Source organism: Kogia breviceps, chromosome 9, assembly GCF_026419965.1.
Source record: "Kogia breviceps isolate mKogBre1 chromosome 9, mKogBre1 haplotype 1, whole genome shotgun sequence".
Taxonomy (NCBI): Eukaryota; Metazoa; Chordata; class Mammalia; order Artiodactyla; family Physeteridae; genus Kogia; species Kogia breviceps.
Genome location: NC_081318.1, coordinates 70,728,802 through 70,749,716, shown reverse-complemented (window position 1 = coordinate 70,749,716; position 20,915 = coordinate 70,728,802). Strand labels below are relative to the sequence as shown.

The 20,915-nt window shown below is 34.8% G+C and overlaps 1 protein-coding gene across 4 annotated transcripts in view; it reads left to right on the top strand.

Moving 5' to 3' along the window:
* Positions 1-20,915, top strand: part of SNX13 (sorting nexin 13) — a 153,392-nt gene that overhangs the window by 73,215 nt on the left and 59,262 nt on the right. For all 4 annotated transcript variants that reach the window (XM_067042605.1, XM_059073776.2, XM_059073775.2 and 1 more), the window contains 5 exons: positions 3,569-3,652; positions 12,734-12,872; positions 13,295-13,383; positions 16,943-17,042; positions 17,890-18,083. In XM_067042605.1, the coding sequence (XP_066898706.1) occupies positions 3,569-3,652; positions 12,734-12,872; positions 13,295-13,383; positions 16,943-17,042; positions 17,890-18,083 (606 nt within the window). The remainder of the gene's footprint in view (positions 1-3,568; positions 3,653-12,733; positions 12,873-13,294; positions 13,384-16,942; positions 17,043-17,889; positions 18,084-20,915) is intronic.

Sequence of the window (20,915 nt, the reverse complement as noted above, 5' to 3'; positions counted from 1 at the left end):
CACTGAAGGAAGATACTGCTAATCAGTCATCATACTCATTCATGCTGATTATTTGGCAGCAGAGTCTTTGCCTGGTACTCCAGATAGCCATTGTTAGGCAGTATCTCAGCAGCATTTCACATGGCTGGCCATGTTTTCCTTCTTGAAACTCTTTCATTTCTTGCATTCCACGTCATTAGTGTCTTCTCTTTTTCTCCTCCTTTGGTCTCCTTTTTAGTCACCTTTATATGCTTTAATTCCTCTTCTTAACTTTTAAATATCCAAGTTCAGTTCTGAGCCCTCTTCTTGCTCATCCATTCCTATGGCTTTAAACACCAGCCAAATGCTAATAAAAGTTTATGTCTTTAGTCCAGACTTCCCTTCTGAGCTCTAGGCCTCTCTGACCAGCTGCCCACTAAAATCACTATTTGATTGATTCACAGCCCTTTTAAACTTTAAATGCCCAAGATGGAAATCTTATTCTTGTCTCCAAATCCTGTCTACCTTTTATAAGTCTTTTCTTCATCCCAGTAATAACTATCCAGGAAAAGTTTTAAATCTCAAGTCCTTTTAAAAGGCTTACAGTAAGACTGTGCATGATGTGGCTTTGTTTACCTCTCTGGCCTTCATGCCATGCCGTCACTGTGTTCCAGCTACATTGGCTTCTCCAGAAGTGCCATTTCTCCCCACCATAGGGCTGTCTTGTACTCTTTTTCATCTGCATAGAATGATTCTCCTTCTTCTCTTGGCTAAACTGTATTTGTCCCACATATCTCACTTCCTCAGAAAGGCCTCCAATCTAGAAGCCCCCTCATAATTCCCTATTAGTGTAGGTAAGTACTGTTTTCCTTCATAACATTTACCATATTTTAAAATGATAATTTGGTTGTTGCATTTACTTGCTTGATGCCTCTTTCCCCCAGTAGAATCCTAAGTCCTATAAAGACAGCGACCATATTTTGTATTTATCATGATTATGTACTTAGTGGTTATCACAGTACCTGCCACATAGCACATACCCAATCAGAGAATTGGGTTTAATGCAAAAGGAAACCTATTTGTCCTTCTTGCTGGCTGTGGTGGACATGCTACTGCTGCTCCTTAAAGATTAAATTGACTTTTAGGAGACAGGAATGAAGATGAGTCTTGTTACATGGGGTTATAGTTTAAAATAAGTAGGAATGTTTAAAGAGCAAGTATGTTTTGCCATAGATTGTTCTTTTAGAGCAATATTTTATTTATTTTTGCTTGAGTCTAATTGATTTGAGTATAATTGTTAGAGCACTGTAATCAATTTGTTTTTCTTTTAACTTGGTAGTTCTTTATCAGTTTTCTTTTGTTGATAATTAAATCTAGGTTTTCCCAAAAGACATTTTGTTCAGATTAAATAACGGTTTAGAGAGTTCTTAGCTCTTTCCTTTATATGGATCCTTTGTATGGATTGTACAGATCACAGTATTTGACTGAGATAATTGCTGTTTAATTGCTTCTCCTTTCTTCCATTACTGTGTTTTATTGATTTAGAGATTCATGGCCTCAGTGACTCTATCTTTTGAGCTTTCATATTTGGCAGCTGGTACTTGTCTTAAAGTATATGAAAATTATCTGGAAATTGCTACATATTTTGGAATATTTAGAGCTCTCACTACAACCTGTAGAGGAATTGTTGAGTCATATGATTACATCTTGACTAACCAAACGCTTTCATGAGGCAAATTAGGAGATCAGCATAGTTTTCTGAGACATATTGATTGATTGCATTAATTAATAAGAAGCACTAGATTTATTCAAAGATTTTGTCCACATGTTTTTTTCTCTCATTTTGAAAAGAAACTTGTAAAAAATACTTTTTTGTTTGTGAATTTTCTCCTTACAAAGTACATTTAAAAAATGTGAGCTTCTGGGCTTCCCTGGTCGCGCAGTGTTTGGGGGTCTGCCTGTCGATGCAGGGGACACGGGTTCGTGCCCCGGTCTGGGAGGTCCCACATGCCGCGGAGCGGCTGGGCCCGTGGGCTATGGCTGCTGAGCCTGCGCGTCCGGAGCCTGTGCTCTGCAGCGGGAGAGGCCACAGCAGTGGAGGCCTGCGTACCACAAAAAAAAAAAAAAAAAAAAAAGTGAGCTTCTGTGGTCAGATTCATAATTTGAAGGAAGGGAATCTGTAAATAAATATAATTTTTAAGAAGTTAGAGTTAAAGCTAACCTTGAAAGAATAAGCAATTTCTTCTACTTTGAGACTGTACGATGTCTCAAAAGAGATTTCAGAAAGGTACTGGAGCCTCCATTAGTGCCTCTTGGAAATATGAATTCATCATGGGGGAAAAGTTGTCAAAAGACTTCTACAGCTTACAAAAGTAGAATTTAAATAACGTATTTCTCTAAAGGAAAATAAAGTGAAGGCTACCTTCTATGAACTTACACCAGAAAATGGCACAGATAAATTAGAGATCTGGAAAGGAATAAATAAATAAATTGGTCCTTTACTTAGAAAAGTGAAACGTCCTGTTAAATTTGTAGCTATTTAGCCTCTCCAGTATTCATAAGAAATGATATATCATAAATTTAGATATCACAGGCATAAACGACTGAAGAGTAGTAACAGGTAAAAATATTGTCTTAGTAGAATCAGCACTAAATTCTTAGTTTCTTCATTTCCATCATTTAATATTTATCAAATTCCAGCCATGTTTAAGACAATGACCTTGAGAAGAAGAGGCTAAATATTTTTGAAGATAGATAAATCAGTAGATTAACTAATCTCACTCATATACAAAAAGTTCCTGAAGAGCTGTAGTGTATTAGAGAAGTAGAAGACACAAAATTACATACAGACTAGTATGTGATAAATGGCTTAAATACAGGGCATTAGTGTATTTTAAACGTATAAGTGAAAAAGTGTTCAGCTGGAATGATCAGGGTTTTCTTAATTGGAAAATTAATTCTGTACTCAGTCCTTGAAGGAGAGGCAGAATCTTAATAGGAGCATAAACAGCTGCAGAGAATGGGAAGGTATATTTTAAAGAATGTTGAGTAATTGTTTTAACATATGTTATTTTATTTTTATTATCTTCCATTAGGTAAATTTCAAACTCAGACAGGTGTAGAGAATAATACAAAAGACATTTATGTACCAACAACCCAGATTTAACCACTGTTAATATTTTGCTGTAGTTGCTCTGTCCCTTCCTTGAAGGCAATCACTATTCTAAGATTGGTATCTTTTCATTTTCTTTTTCGTTTTTATACTTTTAATGTAGATGTAGGAATCCATAAACACTTATAGTGCCATGTTTTGCCTTTTAAAAATGAGTATAAATGCTAACATTTTAGAGGTATCCTTTTGCTTTTTTTCCACTCAACTCTCCTTATCATTGTGGCCATGTATCCAAGTTGATATAGGTGGCTTCATCTCATTTAACTGAGGTATACTAGCTCATCTTTTTGTAAAATCATGTCATTTATCAAGTTTTACTTTTATGTGTACCTTACCTTTCTTAAGTAACAGCATTGTGTTAGGAAATTTACATTGTGCTATGGATTTGAGAAGTATATTAGATTAAGTTTGTTTTTGTGTTTTAACATTTTTGTCCAGGAAATCCTTGCACGAGGAATTCTTCTTCCATTAATAAATCAACTCAGTGATCCTGATTATATTAATCAATATATCATATGGATGGTATGTACTTTGTAAAATTACAACTCTTGTTTTTAAAACAGTTTTTTTAAATGTACAAATATGATTTGGAGGTCAGGATGATTAAGCAATAATTTATTCAAGAAATTAAGTAAAAATACATCTAAAGATAATCTTTATATTTTCAGTATTTCTATTTCCTTATGTATTGAATGTACTAGCCAGATTCTGTGTAAGCAAGTTTGTTGATAAGGTAATCTTCCTTACAATTTTGGTGCTGTTTCTACTTACTTAAATTTAAAAAAGGATATTTTATTGTCTGTGTGTATAGATGATGAGTATTTTTAAAAACTGCTATTTGATTTTAAATACAACTGTGTTCTGAACTACTTAAATAGTATGTACTTTACAATTTATTCTAAATCTGTTTCTGTAAGTTGCTTAGTATGTCTATAAGATAACTCAGTTTTCTTATTTGTCAGATACATCAAAGTGTTAGTGGTTATTAAGTTTACTAGCTCTAATTTTTTTTTCTGGTTATATACTTTCCTCAATAAATTCATGGCTGAGGAAGAGTGTAAATGGGCTATTACTGAGAATACTTTAATAGATACTTCTAGGTCTTTGATTTATTTTTTTGAATCTGAAATTTCTTCCCCACAGTGTCTTTTGTTAATTCAGTCTAGCTTTCCTAGGAATGAACTACTTGATTGTTCTTTGTTTAACCATATCCATTATCAGACTTGCCATTTTTTATTGTTGTTCCTGTTGGAGTGTTTGTTTCTCCCGTCAGATGGTGGGTTACCTGCAGGCAGAAATTATCTTACTATCTTTGTGTTCCTAGAATCTTTCATGGAGGTCACAGAACTTGATTTTTCGTTTCCTTTGTCAGCTTCTTCAGAGTCCTGCTAGGCTCTACTAAGAGCTTTAAAAATATGCATATCCGCTTAATTAAAATTTTTAAAAATACATATCCTTTGCTTAGGAATTCTGCTCCTGAAATTTATTCTAAAGTGCTAATAAGCAAGTTTGCAACAATCCGATTTAAGGCCATTAATGACAGTGTTGCTAGTAATACTAAAAAATTGAAAGCAATTTAATTGTCCCACATAGAGGGATAATTTAGGCATATTGGTACAATAAAATACTGTGCCGCCATTATTATGGTAGTGTATCTTCATGAATATGAAAAGATATGTATATTTTTATATGAAAAGCATAATTAAAAATGATGTATGTTTAGATATCTAATCTTTTAAAAAATAAATATGTAAGTAATTATATATTTATGAATGACTGATTCTGATAAGATGTATACTAAGATTTTTTTTTTTTGCCTTTTAAACATCTTTATTTGAGTATAACTGTTTTACAATAGTGTGTTAGTTTCTCCTTTACAACAAAGTGAATCAGTTATACATATACATATGTTCCCATATCTCTACCCTCTTGTGTCACCCTCCCTCCCACCCCTCTAGGTGGTCACAAAGCACAGAGGTGAACTCCCTGTGCTATGCGGCAGCTTCCCACTAGCTATCTAATTTACTTTTGGTAGTGTGTATATGTCCCTGCCACTCTCTCACATCGTCACAGCTTACCCTTCCCCCTCCCCATATCCTCAAGTCCATGGTCTAGTAGGTCTGTGTTTTATTCCAGTCCTACCACTAATCTCTTCATGACATTTTTTTTTTCTTAGATTCCATATATATGTGTTAGCATACGGTATTTGTTTTTTTCCTTCTGACTTACTTCACTCTGTATGACAGACTCCAGGTCTATCCACCTCATTACAAATAACTCAGTTTCATTTCTTTTTATGGCTGAGTAATATTCCATTGTATATATGTGCCACATCTTCTTTATCCATTCATCTGTTGATGGACACTTAGGTTGCTTCCATGTCCTGACTATCGTAAATAGAGCTGTAATAAACATTTTGGTACATGACTCTTTTTGAATTATGGTTTTCTCAGGGTATATGCCTAGTAGGGGATTGTGGGGTCATATGGTAGTTCTATTTGTAGTTTTTTAAGGAACCTCCATACTGTTCTCCATAGTGGCTGTATCAATTTACATTCCCACCAGCAGTGCAAGAGAGTTCCCTTTTCTCCACACCCTCTCCAGCATTTATTGTTTCTAGAGTTTTTGATGATGGCCAATCTGACCGGTGTGAGATGATATCTCATTGTAGTTTTGATTTGCATTTCTCTAATGATTAATGATGTTGAGCATTCTTTCATGTGTTTGTTGGCAATCTGTATATCTTCTTGGGAGAAATGTCTATTTAGTTCTTCTGCCCATTTTTGGATTGGGTTGTTTGTTTTTTTGTTATTGAGCTGCATGAGTTGCTTATAAATTTTGGATATTAATCCTTTGTCAGTTGCTTCATTTGCAAATATTTTCTCCCATTCTGAGGGTTGTCTTTTGGTCTTGTTTATGGTATCCTTTGCTGTGCAAAAGCTTTTAAGTTTCATTAGATCCCATTTGTTTATTTTTGTTTTTATTTACATTTCTCTAGGAGATGGGTCACAAAGGATCTTGCTGTGGTTTATGTCATAGAGTGTTCTGCCTATGTTTTCCTCTAAGAGTTTGATAGTGTCTCGCCTTACATTTAGGTCTTTCACCCATTTTGAGTTTATTTTTGTGTGTGGTGTTAGGGAGTGTTCTAATTTCATACTTCTACATGTAGCTGTCCAGTTTTCCCAGCACCACTTATTGAAGAGGCTGTCTTTTCTCCACTGTATATCCTTCCCTCCTTTATCAAAGATAAGGTGACCATATGTGTGTGGGTTTATCTCTGCGCTTTCTATCCTGTTCCATTGATCTATATTTCTGTTTTTGTGCCAGTACCATACTGTCTTGATTACTGTGGCCTTGTAGTATAGTCTGAAGTCAGGGAGCCTGATTCCTCCAGCTCCATTTTTTTGTTCTCAAGATTGCTTTGGCTATTCGGGATCTTTTGTGTTTCCATACAAATTGTGAAATGTTTTGTTCTAGTTCTGTAAAAAATGCCAGTGGTAATTTGATAGGGATTGCATTGAATCTGTAGATTGCTTTGGGTAATAGAGTCATTTTCACAATGTTGATTCTTCCAATCCAAGAACATGGTATATTTCTCCATCTCTTTGTATCATCTTTAATTTCTTTCATCAGTGTCTTATAGTTTTCTGCATAGAAGTCTTTTGTCTCCTTAGGTAGGTTTATTCCTAGATATTTTATTCTTTTTGTTGCAGTGGTAAATGGGAGTGTTTTCTTAATTTCCCTCTCGGATTTTTCATCGTTAGTGTATAAGAATGCCAGAGATTTCTGTGAATTAATTTTGTATCCTGCTACTTTACCAAATTCATTGATTAGTTCTAGTAGTTTTCTGGTAGCATCCTTAGTATTCTCTATGTATAGTATCATGTCATCTGCAAACAGTGACAGCTTTACTTCTTCTTTTCCTATTTGGATTCCTTTTATTTCTTTATTTTCTCTGATTGCTGTGGCTAGAACTTCCAAAACTAGGTTGAATAAGAGTGGTGAGAGTGGGCAACCTTGTCTTGTTCCTGATCTTAGTGGAAATGGTTTCAGTTTTTCACCATTGAGAACAATGCTGGCTGTGGGTTTGTCATATATGGCCTTTATTATGTTGAGGTAAGTTCCCTCTGTGCCTAGTTTCTGCAGGGTTTTGTTCATAAATGGGTGTTGAATTTTGTCAAAAGCTTTCTCTGCATCTATTGAGATGATCATATGGTTTTTCTCCTTCAGTTTGTTGATATGGTGTATCACGTTGATTGATTTGCATATATTGAAGAATCCTTGCATTCCTGGAATAAACCCCACTTGATCATGGTGTATGATCCTTTTAATGTGCTGTTGGATTCTGTTTGCTAGTATTTTGTTGAGGATTTTTGCATCTATGTTCAGTGATATTGGCCTGTAGTTTTCTTTCTTTGTGACGTCTTTGTCTGGTTTTGGTATCAGGGTGATGGTGGCCTCATAGAATGAGTTTGGGAGTGTTCCTCCCTCTGCTATGTTTTGGAAGAGTTTGAGAAGGATAGGTGTTAGCTCTTCTCTAAATGTTTGATAGAATTCGCCTGTGAAGCCATCTGGTCCTGGGCTTTTGTTTGTTGGAAGATTTTGAATCACAGGTTCAAGTTCAGTGCTTGTGATTGGTCTGTTCATATTTTCTATTTCTTCCTGGTTCAGTCTTGGCAGGTTGTGCATTTCTAAGAATTTGTCCATTTCTTCCAGGTTGTCCATTTTATTGGCATACAGTTGCTTGTAGTAATCTCTAATAATCTTTTGTATTTCTGCAGTGTCCGTTGTTACTTCTCCTTTTTCATTTCTAATTCTATTGATTTGAGTCTTCTCCCTTTTTCTCTTGATGAGTCTGGCTAATGGTTTATCAATTTTATTTATCTTCTCAAAGAACCAGCTTTTACTTTTATTGATCTTTGCTATTGTTTCCTTCATTTCTTTTTCATTTATTTCTGATCTGATCTTTATGATTTCTTTCCTTCTGCTAAATTTGGGGTTTTTTTGTTCTTCCTTCTCTAATTGCTTTAGGTGCAAAGTTAGGTTGTTTATTCGAGATGTTTCCTGTTTCTTAAGGTAGGATTGTATTGCTATAAACTTCCCTCTTAGAACTGCTTTTGCTGTATCCCATAGGTTTTGGGTCGTCGTGTCTCCATTGTCATTTGTTTCTAAGTACTTTTTGATTTCCTCTTTGATTTCTTCAGTGATCACTTCGTTATTAAGTAGTGTATTGTTTAGCCTCCATGTGTTTGTATTTTTTACAGATCTCTTCCTGTAATTGATATCTAATCTCATAGCGTTGTGGTCAGAAAAGATACTTGATACGATTTCAATTTTCTTAAATTTGCCAAGGCTAGATTTGTGACCCAAGATATGATCTATCCTGGAGAATGTTCCATGGATACTTGAGAAAAATGTGTATTCTGTTGTTTTTGGATGGAATGTCCTATAAATATCAAGTAAATCCATCTTGTATAATGTATCATTTAAAGCTTGTGTTTCCTTATTTATTTCCATTTTGGATGATCTGTCCATTGGTGACAGTGGGGTGTTAAAGTCCCCTACTATGATTGTGTTACTGTCGATTTCCCCTTTTATGGCTGTTCGTATTTGCCTTATGTATTGAGGTGCTCCTATGTTGGGTGCATAAATGTTTACAATTGTTATATCTTCTTCATGGATCGATCCCTTCATCATTATGTAGTGTCCTTCTTGGTCTCTTGTAATAGTCTTTATTTTAAAGTCTATTTTGTCTGATATGAGAATTGCTACTCCAGCTTTCTTCTGATTTCCATTTGCATGGAATATCTTTTTCCATCCCCTCACTTTCAGTCTGTATGTGTCCCTAGGACTGAAGTGGGTCTCTTGTAGACACCATATATATGGGTCCTGTTTTTGTATCCATTCAGCCAATCTGTGTCTTTTGGTGGGAGCATTTAATCCATTTACATTTAAGGTAATTATTGATATGTGTGTTCCTATTACCATTTACTTAATTGTTTCAGGTTGTTCTTGTAGGTCTTTTCCTTCTCTTGTGTTTCTTGCTTAGAGAAGTTCCTTTAGCATTTGTTGTAAAGCTGGTTTGGTGGTGCTGAACTCTCTCAGCTTTTGCTTTTCTGTAAAGGTTTTAATTTCTCCATCAAATCCGAATGAGATCCTTGCTGGGTAGAGTAATCTTGGTTGTAGGTTTTTTTCCTTCATCACTTTAAATATGTCCTGCCACTCCCTTCTGGCTTGTAGAGTTTCTGCTGAAAGATCAGATGTTAACCTTATGGGGATTCCCTTGTGTGTTATTTGTTGTTTTTCCCTTGCTGCTTTTAATATGTTTTCTTTGTATTTAATTTTTGACAGTTTGATTATTATGTGTCTTGGCGTGTTTATCCTTGGGTTTATCCTGTATGAGACTCTCTGTGCTTCCTGGACTTGTCCTGTATTAGGGAAGTTTTCAACTATAATCTCCTCAAATATTTTCTCAGTCCCTTTCTTTTTCTCTTCTTCTTCTGGGACCCCTATGATTCGAATGTTGGTGCGTTTAATGTTGTCCCAGAGGTCTCTGAGACTGTCCTCAGTTCTTTTCATTCTTTTTTCTTTCTTCTGCTCTGCAGTAGTTATTTCCACTATTTTATCTTCCAGGTCACTTATCTGTCCTTCTGCCTCAGTTATTCTGCTATTGATCCCATCTAGAGTATTTTTAATTTCATTTATTGTGTTGCTCATCGTTACTTGCTTCCTCTTTATTTGTTCTAGGTCCTTGGTAACTGTTTCTTGCAATTTGTCTATTCTATTTCCAAGATTTTGAATCATCTTTACTATCATTATTCTGAATTCCCTTTCAGGTAGGCTGGCTATTACCTCTTCATTTGTTAGGTCTGGTGTGTTTTTGTCTTGCTCCTTCATCTGCTGTGTGTTTTTCTGTCTTCTCATTTTGCTTATCTTACTGTGTTTGGGGTCTCCTTTTTGCAGGCTGCAGGTTCGTAGTTCTCTCTGTTTTTGGTGGCTGTCCCCAGTGGCTGAGGTTGGTTCAGTGGGTTGAGCAGGTTTCCTGGCTGGGGGGACTAGTGCCTCTGTTCTGGTGGATGAGGCTGCGTCTTGTCTTTCTGGTGGGCAAGTCCCCGTCTGATGGTGTGTATGGGGATGTTGGTAGCCTTATTATGATTTTAGGCAGCCTCTCTGCTAATGGATGGGGCTGTAGACCTGTCTTGCTCTTTGTTGGGTATAGGGTGTTCAGCACTGTTCGTTGCTGGTCCTTGAGTGAAGCTGGGTCTTGGTGTTGAGCTGGAGATCTCTGGGAGATTTTCACCGTTTGATATTACGTGGAGCTGAGAGGTCTCTTGTGGACCAGTGTGCTGAGGTTGGTTCTCCCACCTCAGAGATACAGCCTTGACTCCTGGCTGGAGTGCCAAGAGCCTTTAATCCACACGGCTCAAAATAAAAGGGAGAAAAAAATAGAAAGGCAACGAAGGAAGGAAGGAAGGAGGAAGGGAGGGAAGGAAGGAAGAAAGGAAGGGAGGGAGGAAGGAAGGAGGGAATAAGGGAAGGAAGGGAGGAAGGAAGGACGGAGGGAAGTAGGATGACTAAGATGTTAATAGAGAGGTAGGATCCTGGAAGTTTTAATTTTTCTCTTTATATATTTCACTTTACTTACAAGGAGTATTGGTTATGTAACAAAATGATTTTTTAAGAAGTAGGAAACAGGTAAAATTTAAAAACATTTAAGTAATAAAGTAAGAGTAAATGACATGAAAAAATGGATATTGTATACTTACCTTAAATAATCAGGGTACAGTACTGTATAATCTTACCTATAGTACAGAAAAGGATGCATGTTTACCAGAATATTATAGTTCTGTCATGAGGTTAGGAATTATTTTTATTCCTATTTATATTTTTCTTTAGTTTTGAGTTTTTCTTTTGCTAAGCTTATATTAAGTATATAATTAGTTATATGGGAAAAATATTTTGGGGGGACTTAACACATACTCAAAAAAGAAAAACCATCAAATTTTTACTTGTTCTCCCCACAGTTGGGCTGGTACTATTATTATGTATGATGGGTGGGTCTTTTTGTTAATTTAATGAACAGGAATTGATCACTATTGTACTTTGCTATAAAATATCAGAAAATATATTTAAAAGAGAAGAATATATCAATAAAGGACCTTTAGCCTACTTTGTTGTCTGGTTTGCACACTTTTGGCATTACTTGTGTGGAAAACCCTTTACGTGTGTAGGTATTATAAAGATTAAAATTGGCTGAGTTTTTACTCTTTCACCCAGTTAAATTTCATATTAATGATATCTAATTATATAGTTTTTTTCTATTTGAAAGGAAAAGTTTAGAGCAGTGTAGTAGTAACATATAACTTCTCTATATAAAGTGTTCGTGTTACCCAACAATAGTTTAAAATTTTTAAGTCATTTCTAAAAACAGTGTGGACGGATTTGCATTATTCATCTCGAAATATATATTTTATTTCTTTTTAAGACAAACTAGTTAATGTTAAGTCCTATCTCTGACTGTGTAATAGAGTATCTAATTGGTTTATATTGTTATTCCCCCCCCCCAGAACAGATAAGTGAACAGCTGCTTACTTGTTCTTAATGTATTCTTAGAAAAATCAGGTCTTTAAAAACCTACTTCTTGTTGTATTATTGAAGTAAAATTTATACCAAGCGAGAGAAATTGCCAAGTAGTCCTACAAAGTTGTGTTATAATTTTGTACTTCCACTCGCATTGTTTGAGAGTTTGGTCTCTCCACATTCTGATAGACATTTGGCATTGTCATTTTGTTATGGTTAACTTGCACATCCTTGATGACTAATGATTTTGAGCATTTTTTCATGTGCTTATTGGCCTTTTTTTTTTCCCCCATAGCTTTGGACTTACACAAGCCCCAGTGCTTTGACTCCTTGTTTAGAATGGACAGTATCCCAAGTTGACTACCTTTTCATAGCTCCCCTTACTGTTTCACTTAGCTTAAACTTTGTTGACAGTCATAGTCATTCGTTTCTTCACAACATCCTCAACTACCTTCCTCTCTCTCTCACTTTATTATTTGTATTTGCTTGGTGAAACCACACTCTGGTTAAATCCAACTTAACCTTCTACTCCATTCCTATTCTTAAATAGCAAGTGGCTGGAGAAAATAGATGAAATAACAGTTATTTATGTCATTACGGTGATTCTGTTAAATTTATGTCAGAGAATGCCACTCTTCTGTTTAAAACTCTCCAGTAACTATTTATTCCATTCAGAGTGAAAGCCAAAATATTTACTAAACCGTACCATATTTGCCCTCCATTACCACTGATCTCCATTACTCTACACTTCTTTAGTTTAGCTCTAGCCATCATGGCTTCCTTGCTATTATCAGACCCTCTGAGCATGCTCTTTACTTTGTAGTGTGCTATATATCTTAACTTTGTTAATAGTCTGTGACCTACGAGAATTTAAGTACCAAGAGTACAGAGATTTTTATTTTGTTTTGTTATAAACAGTGGGGATATAGAGGAAAGTTGTGCCTGGCCCATGGTAGGCACTCAAGATTCTGTTTTCACTTAAGCGAGTCTCCCTCCCATCTGTATTTTAAACTGTATTTTCAGATCCGTGATTCTAACTGCAACTATGAGGCCTTTATGAACATTATTAAATTGAGTGACAATATTGGAGAGCTAGAAGCAGTCCGAGATAAAGCAGCAGAAGAATTACAATATCTTCGATCTCTAGATACAGCTGGTGATGGTAAGTATTGATAATTTATTTAAGCATAAGAATGTTTTACTTCTTTAATGATTACTGTGTCTTCAAACAAAACTTTAATTTACTTAAATGTCATTTTATGCTATTAGTTGTTTTCACCGTAATTAAATCTGACTTTTGTTATGCTAATATGTACTGAGACTAAAGCACAATAATTTTCTGAATATGAGACTCTTATTGCAGTTATCTCTAAAGTAAAGATAATTGGCATGGTTTAATTTTAATTAAATAATTTCACTGTAAAATTTTCAGTTATTTCTTTTATTAAATAAAATAATTGCTCTATTCATTGGTTATGTTAAATTATAGTAAAAAATAAAAAAAAAGTAAAAAAAAATATGTTTAAAGTATTTCACAAGTAACACTGCCACTTTCTACCTCATAATCAATTTGTTTGTTTTTAGATATCAACACCATCAAAAATCAAATAAACAGCTTATTATTTGTAAAGAAAGTATGTGACTCAAGAATACAACGGTTGCAGTCAGGCAAGGTAAGTAAAGTACTTTTGAATTAATATTTAGTTATAAATACTCTATATTCATTAAAACATCTAGCAAATGACAAAAGGTAGAATATTAACCAGTGTAGCACTCTACAAAAGAACTAAGAATTTAGAAAAAAGTTTATCTTACACAATGTAGTGTATTTGTTAAAACAAGCTAAAGAGATTAAAATGCTGCATGAAAAATACTGAAGTAATTAAAGATTTTATTTCTTGATTTATATATTTATCTACTCATGTATTATTTATTCAAAATTCAACATTTATTATGTTTTGTACACTGGGCACTGTTTTTTAGATGGACCTAACAGACAGAAATCTCTGTCATGGAGCTTACATTTCCATAACATCTTACAGAAAAACCCGAACGAAGTTTTTGGCCAACCCAGTAGTTGCAGAATCAGAAAATTAACCAATATATAAATTGATGTATTATGTAAAAAATGTAGCAAATAAGTAAATGTGAAAAAAATAAGTAAAGCAAAGTAGGGTGATAGAGAATGTCTGAGATTGTTTTAGGTATATGCTGAGAGATTTGGTGACATTTGAGCAAAGAGAAATGTGAGTAAGGAGAGGGTCCTGTGAATTTTTTTTTTTTTTTTTTTTTTTAAGGAATCTTGCAGGCAAGCGTGAGAGCATGCAAAGGAAAGTGCCTGCTGAGTTAGAGGAGGTCATTGTGTGTGGTATGGAATGCATGAAAGGGATTGTAGTAGGAATGAAATTAGAGAGGATCCTTTGGGTTTACTGCCGTAGTAAGATTTTTTAAAATTCTAATTGTGATAGGAATCCATTGGAGATTTGCCCTGGCAAGTGACATGATGTGACTTATGAGTTAAAATGATTACTTGGACTCTTTGTGATGAATAGATTGTAGTGGAGTGGTGGGGACAAGAATGAAAACAGATCACTTACAGAACTGTTGCATTAGTTCAGTAAGAGATGTCTGTGGAGGTTCATGTGAGAAGTAATTAGAGACTAGATATAGTGATAACAGGATTTGCTAATGGATTAAATATGGGGTGGGAGAGGAAAAAAGGACTCAAGGATGATTCCAGAGTTTTTTGGCTTGAGCAACTGTATGAATAGTGTTGTTGTTTACTAAAATGGATACAGCTGAGGGAGGAGGAAGTCTGGAAGAGAGAATCAAGTTTTGAATGTTTTAGTTTGAGATCCCTGTTTGACATTCAAGTAGACATACTAATTCGTAAACTCGAGTTCAAGGGAATGTTTAGTGATGGAACAAACTTTGAGAATCCTCAGGATTATCAGATGTTTATTTAAAGTAAGTTAAGAGACTGGATGAGGTTACCTAAAACAATGAGTTTAAGTAAGAAGATATCAAGGACTTAGTCCTGAGGCCCTGCAGTTACTTAGTGTTTAAGAGAAAGTGGAAGATCTAGCCAAAGAAACAGAGTGACTGGTGAGATTGAAGGAAAACCTGAGAGTGTGATATCCTAGAAGCCAAGTGTAGAAAACGTTTAAAGAAGTGAGAGATCAAGTATATATATCAAAGGCGACTAATAAGTTGAGTAAGATGAAGATTTAGAATTGACTCTTGGGTTTGCCAGCAGGGGGATTATTGGTGATCTGATGATAGCATTTTGGTGGAATAGTAGAGAGAAACCCTGACTGGAGTCAGTCCAGGAGAAAATGGGAGTAGGTGGATTAGAAACTGTGATTATAGGTAGCTGTTTGGAAGAGTTTCATTGTAAAGGAGAAGCAGAGATTTGGGGCTTTAAAACGTAAAAAAACATTTTTTACTACCTTTAGTTTTTAGTGTAGTCACCTTTTTCATGCTGGTTTTCTATTGGAAATTTATTTGTGACTCTCTGGTCTTGTAATTTTGCAGTGTACTTAAATTCCTTAAGGAATGTCAGACTTATTTTTAAAAATCTTGAGTTTAGTTTGCTAGTTTAATTATAAGTTACATTACTTGAGGCCCACATTTGTCATTTATATGTGTGTGCGGGTGTATGTCTGTCTTTGTTTCTGTTAACTATATTTTTAAAGTGAGTTTATACATGCATGTAAATTCGGAGTAGAAGAATAATATGGTTTCACTTGTTCTTACTGTTTCTTTATCTAGTTACCTCACCTAGATCTTAAGAGTTAATGATCCATACGCATCATTATTTAAAGTCTGTTTGCCTAAACACTTTCCGATATTGAATCCTTTTGAAATTTTGAAACCTTGTTTGGAAGCTTGTCAATTCTATTTTGAGTATCAAGCTTTACCTTTTTTAATAGCTCAAGTCATACAGTGTTTTCCTTTGGAAGAAAACTCACACTCTTCACAGAGATGTAGTTTTTTAACCATGCTACTTATCTTAAAGTCTTAGGAGGTGCTGTATTCTTTTTATCAGAAATAAAGTGATAGTGAATACTCTTTTCCATTCCATATCTATAGAGGTGCTGCTGGACAGGAAAAAGAGGTGATAAAATCTGAGGAAGGAAGAATTAGGAGAAATCATGTGCTGGGACTAGATTGCTTTACCCCAGACATTTTAAGTTGATAATCTGTTATTATTAAGTACTTATATGAAGGAGAGATACTAATTACAGAGAAAGCTTTTTTCTCCTTTTTTCAAATCATCTTTCTTTTCCTTTATGTCCTTTTCCTTTCCTACCTTTTCCTATGCCTAATTTAGTATCTGCGCCTGAATAAGGCAGCCTTTCTAACTTTCAGAAAAGCTGTGTATCTTTTTTTAAAAATAGAGAATTGTGATATATGGATTTGGGAATGCAGAGAAGCTGGTGAAAATCATTCCCAGAAACACTATGGCTTTTTGTAGAAGGGGCAGCAGGTTTTGAGGATGCTGACTTATTCTAACCAGCTTTGTGACCCCAGGCAACATTTCTGATCCTCAACTTTCTTATCTGTTGAGTGGGATTGGTAATATTTATCCAGTAGGATTGCTGTGGAGGTTAATGAAGTAATGTGTATAATGCACCTAGCACAATGCTGGACATGTAGATTCTCTAAATTTGAACGTGTTAAAAAAATTTTTTTTTCACCCTATGCAGGTAGTTACCTGCTCTCTTGCTTTGAAGTATATGTAATTTACTATTCAGGTAGACTGAAAAGAAATACATTTTCTATAAAGAATATAGAATTTTTACGCCATTAGGAGCAGATTAACTCGGGAATATTTTCTGTTTTCCCAGTAGATAGACTTCAATCTGTACTTGAAAATATTGGGATTTGTTTATTCTTGAACATATTAAGGGGATCCACATATCCCCTTTAGCTCGTAAAATGTTCATTTTTGTGTAGCGATAGAGAATCCATGAAAATACGTTTCGATTTTTTTTTTAATTAGAAGAAATGAGTGCTTATCATACTTTTAATGTATATTTACTAAGCAGCTCTTAAAATAACTCTAGGAAATTCAGTGAGCTGATACTTTTTATTGGGCACCCACATGTACAAGAAGAGAAACCTTTATTTTTATTCCACTTTAACTTAAATTTTTTACATCTGTGTAAAGATCTTTAACCTAGTGAGTGAATAGATGAAATATTAATCTACATTAACTTTTATTTGTAGGAAATAAATACTGTGAAACTGGCAGCAAACTTTGGGAAACTTTGCACAGTCCCCCTGGACAGCATTCTTGTAGACAATGTTGCACTACAATTTTTTATGGGTAGGTAAATCCATTTTATAAAAATAATATAACCCTTGAAATTTTTAATAATTGTAAATATTGTTAAATTTTAAATACCTGAGATTAGGTATGGCATATATATCTCTCTTCCACCCCTCATTTTCTGAAATACTCCCTTTTCTTTGGAAACCAGAGAGATTTATTTTGTTGTTGAGGAAATAAATGCTTATTTTAACTCCAATGTGCATTTGCTAATCTGCTTTTAAATAAACCCCAGGAGATTCTACTATGAATTTAAGTTATTTGAGAAAGAGTACTTTATCAGGAATACTTGGTGTGTATAACCTGTGTATATCATTTTGGTGCATGAATGGGGGAGGGGCTTTGTTTTTATGCCATTTTAATATATAATATTTATTAATTTTATTAATATTACATCAAAATTGCTTTTACCTGGGGGACATTTCCAGCAAAACTCCCTGATTCTTCATTATTGAAGAGCCCAAACCTTATTTTTAATATTTATGATAATAGTAATAGTATGATTAATAATCTTTGTTGAGAATGGAAGCTGAATGTTGGTGAAGTAGTTTATTTCTGATGAAGCCTTCTCTGGCAGTTTTATCCCCTAGAGATATTTTAGTGAAAAATCAGATTTTTTTTTTTAAAACGTGCTTCCATTTGCTTTTTCTGCATAACTGGTCTTCTCAGCCTAACCAGTTTATGATATAACTTTTTTTTTTAACGTCAAGCATTTTCTAAACATGTTCAAAATGTAGAGTTTTAAGTATTTGAAACTTTAATCCTTCTTAACTTGTCATACAGCTGTATGCATCCAAAAATGTGTGACTTTAATATCTATGTTGTTACGGATTTTGTTTGGTAGATTACATGCAGCAAACTGGGGGTCAGGCACATCTCTTCTTCTGGATGACAGTGGAAGGATACCGTGTTACAGCCCAACAACAGCTAGAAGTTTTATCCAGTCGTCAGAAAGATGGAAAACATCAAACCAACCAAACCAAAGGTCTTTTAAGAGCAGCTGCTGTTGGAATTTATGAACAGTATTTATCAGAAAAGGTGAGAATATATTTTGATTACTGTTTTCTTATCTTCTCTGGCAGTATCATTAGTAATGATTTTTGTAGTACTTGTAAATATCCATTATTCATGCTGCTATGCACAACTGCCTTACATTGCCTTATTTAATCCTGATAATAGTATTATTGTGTATTATCCTCATTTGATAGGTGAAGAAACTGATTCAATTAGAAAATTGAATTAACTTGTCCAGGGTCATGCAGATAGAGTGACAGTTAAAATTCAAGGTCACACACACTGTAGATAATAGGTAGAAAGTAGAAGGATGGATACCATGCAAATAGTAACTAAAATAGAGCTGGAGTGGCTATACCAATATTAGTAATAGATTTTAAGACAAAAAATTGTTACTAGAGAAACGAGGAACATTTTATAATTCTAAAAGGATCAGTTGATGAAGATAATAAAACAACAAAGCCCCCACATACATGATGCACAAACTGACAGAATTGAGGGAAAAGTAGACAATTCAGCAATAATAGTTGGAGACTTCAATACTCACTCTCAAAGACTGATAAAACAATTACATAGAAAATGACCAAGGATATACCAGAATTGAACAGCCCTATAAACCCATTAGACCTCTCCACATTCTCAGTGGCTTAACTCAACAAAGGTTTATTTCTCTCTCATGCCACAGTCCAGCGAAAGTCAGTGAGGCAGGGTGAGGAGTGGAGAGCGAGAAGCAGTGAATAATAGGGTGACCCAGGCTTCCAGACTCCTTTATTCTTAAAGTACATTTACTTTAAAGTGACTTCTGGGGCTTCCCTGGTGGCGCAGTGGTTAAGAATCCTCCTGCCAATGCAGGGGACATGGGTTCGAGCCCTGGTCCAGGATGATCCCACACGCTTCGAAGCAACTAAGCCCGTGCGCAACAACTACTGAGCCTGAGCTCTAGAGCCCGCGAGCCACAACTACTGAAGCCCGCGCGCCTAGAGCTCCTGCTCTGCAACAAGAGAAGCCACTGCAATGAGAAGCCCACACACCACAAGGAAGAGTAGCCCCCACTTGCCACAACTAGAGAAAGCCCGCATGCAGCAACGAAGACTGAATGCAGCCAAAAAGAAAAAAAGAAAAGAAAACACAATATATCAAAATTTATGGGATGCAATTAAAGAAGTGCTTACAGGGAAATGTGTAGCCTTAAATGCCTAATTAGAAAGAAGAAAGATCTCAAATCAACAATCTACGTTTTCACCTTAAAAATCTAGAAAAAGAAAAGCAAGACAAACCCAAGCAAACAGAAGGAAGGAAATAGTAAAGATCAAAATGGAATCAGTGAAATAGAAAACAGAAAAACAATAGTGAAAAATCAGTACGATCAAAAGTTGGGAAAAGAGCAACAAAACTGTTAAACTTTTAGCTAGATTGGCCCAGAAAAAGGATACAGATCACGAAAATCATGAATGAAAGAGGAGGCATCACCACCAACTCTATAGAAATTAAAGGGCCTATAAGGAAATACTACAATCAACTTTATGACAACAAATTTGACAACTTAGATGAAATGGACAAATTCCTGGGGAGACACTAATTGCCAAACTGACTTAAGAAGAAACAGAAAATATAGTAAATAAGTGTAATTAATAGTTAAAAATCATCTTTCAAAGAAAAGCCCAGGCCTAGCTGGTTTCACTAGGTATGAAATCTATCATACATTTCAGGAAGAAATACTACCAATACTTCACAAACTCTTCCAGAAAATAGGGGAGAAAGAAAACACTTCCCAGCTCATTTTATGGGTTGTGTCATTCTCCTATCAAAGTCAGACAAAGACAACATTTAGAAAACTACAGACTAATATCCCTCATAAATATGGACACAAAAATCCTCAAGATTCAAGGTTATTGACACTCCAGTACTTTTAATGGCTATGCTATAATACCTTTTAATTTATACTTAACACAAAAATTGTATTTGAATTTTAAGTATGAATGTTACTTGGAAACTGCTTGTTTGTGCATTTGCTTAGATTTTTGCCTTAAGAAATCTACCCTACTTAAAAAGAGTACACAGTTTTAAGAATAATAGTATAGCAAACACCTTTATACCCCATCCAGCTTTAGAAATAGAACATTCATTATAGTTTTAAAGATCCCTATATATTCCTTACCTGTCATTACTTCCTTGCTTCCTGATGAAGCCCGTTTTCTGTAATTATTCACTTGCTTTCCCATACAGTTTTATTACACCTGTATGTTCTGAACAGTATTACTGCTTCAGCTTTCTGAGGTTTTGACATTACAAAAATGTCAGGAGATAACTTTAGACATTTGCCTTCCAGATGGCTATCGTTGTTACCAGTCATAGTAAAGATGCCAATGGTGGCCTGCAGTAAATCATATTTTCAAAGAATGGGACAAGAATAATGTCTTACTCTCATTTGAAAATGCATCAAGAATGAGTATGGTGAAATAAACAGAAATTTATATGCTTTCTCTAAAGCTATTGAATGATTTTTGAAGGGACTAAAATAAACCTTGAAACGGATGCACTGAACTGAGTTCTTTATGTGTAGGCTGTAACAAAAACTCATATAATGAAAAAAATGACTCACTTTTTGGAACTAAGGCTATTGAGAACTCAGGATATCACCAGAAGGGAACAGCTAGTTTAAAGAAGATTTTCTCACTTTCTTTACTAAAACTATAATTTATTTGGAATGCACCTTTACCACATTTAAATGATCTGTATGTTTTAAAACCATTTTCCTTGAAAAGGAGAGGTTTAACTTACGACATTCATTATGCTTCGAAGTACTTAAAAATGGGCATTTTAGACATGGGTAGCCTGTATGATGAATTCATAGAT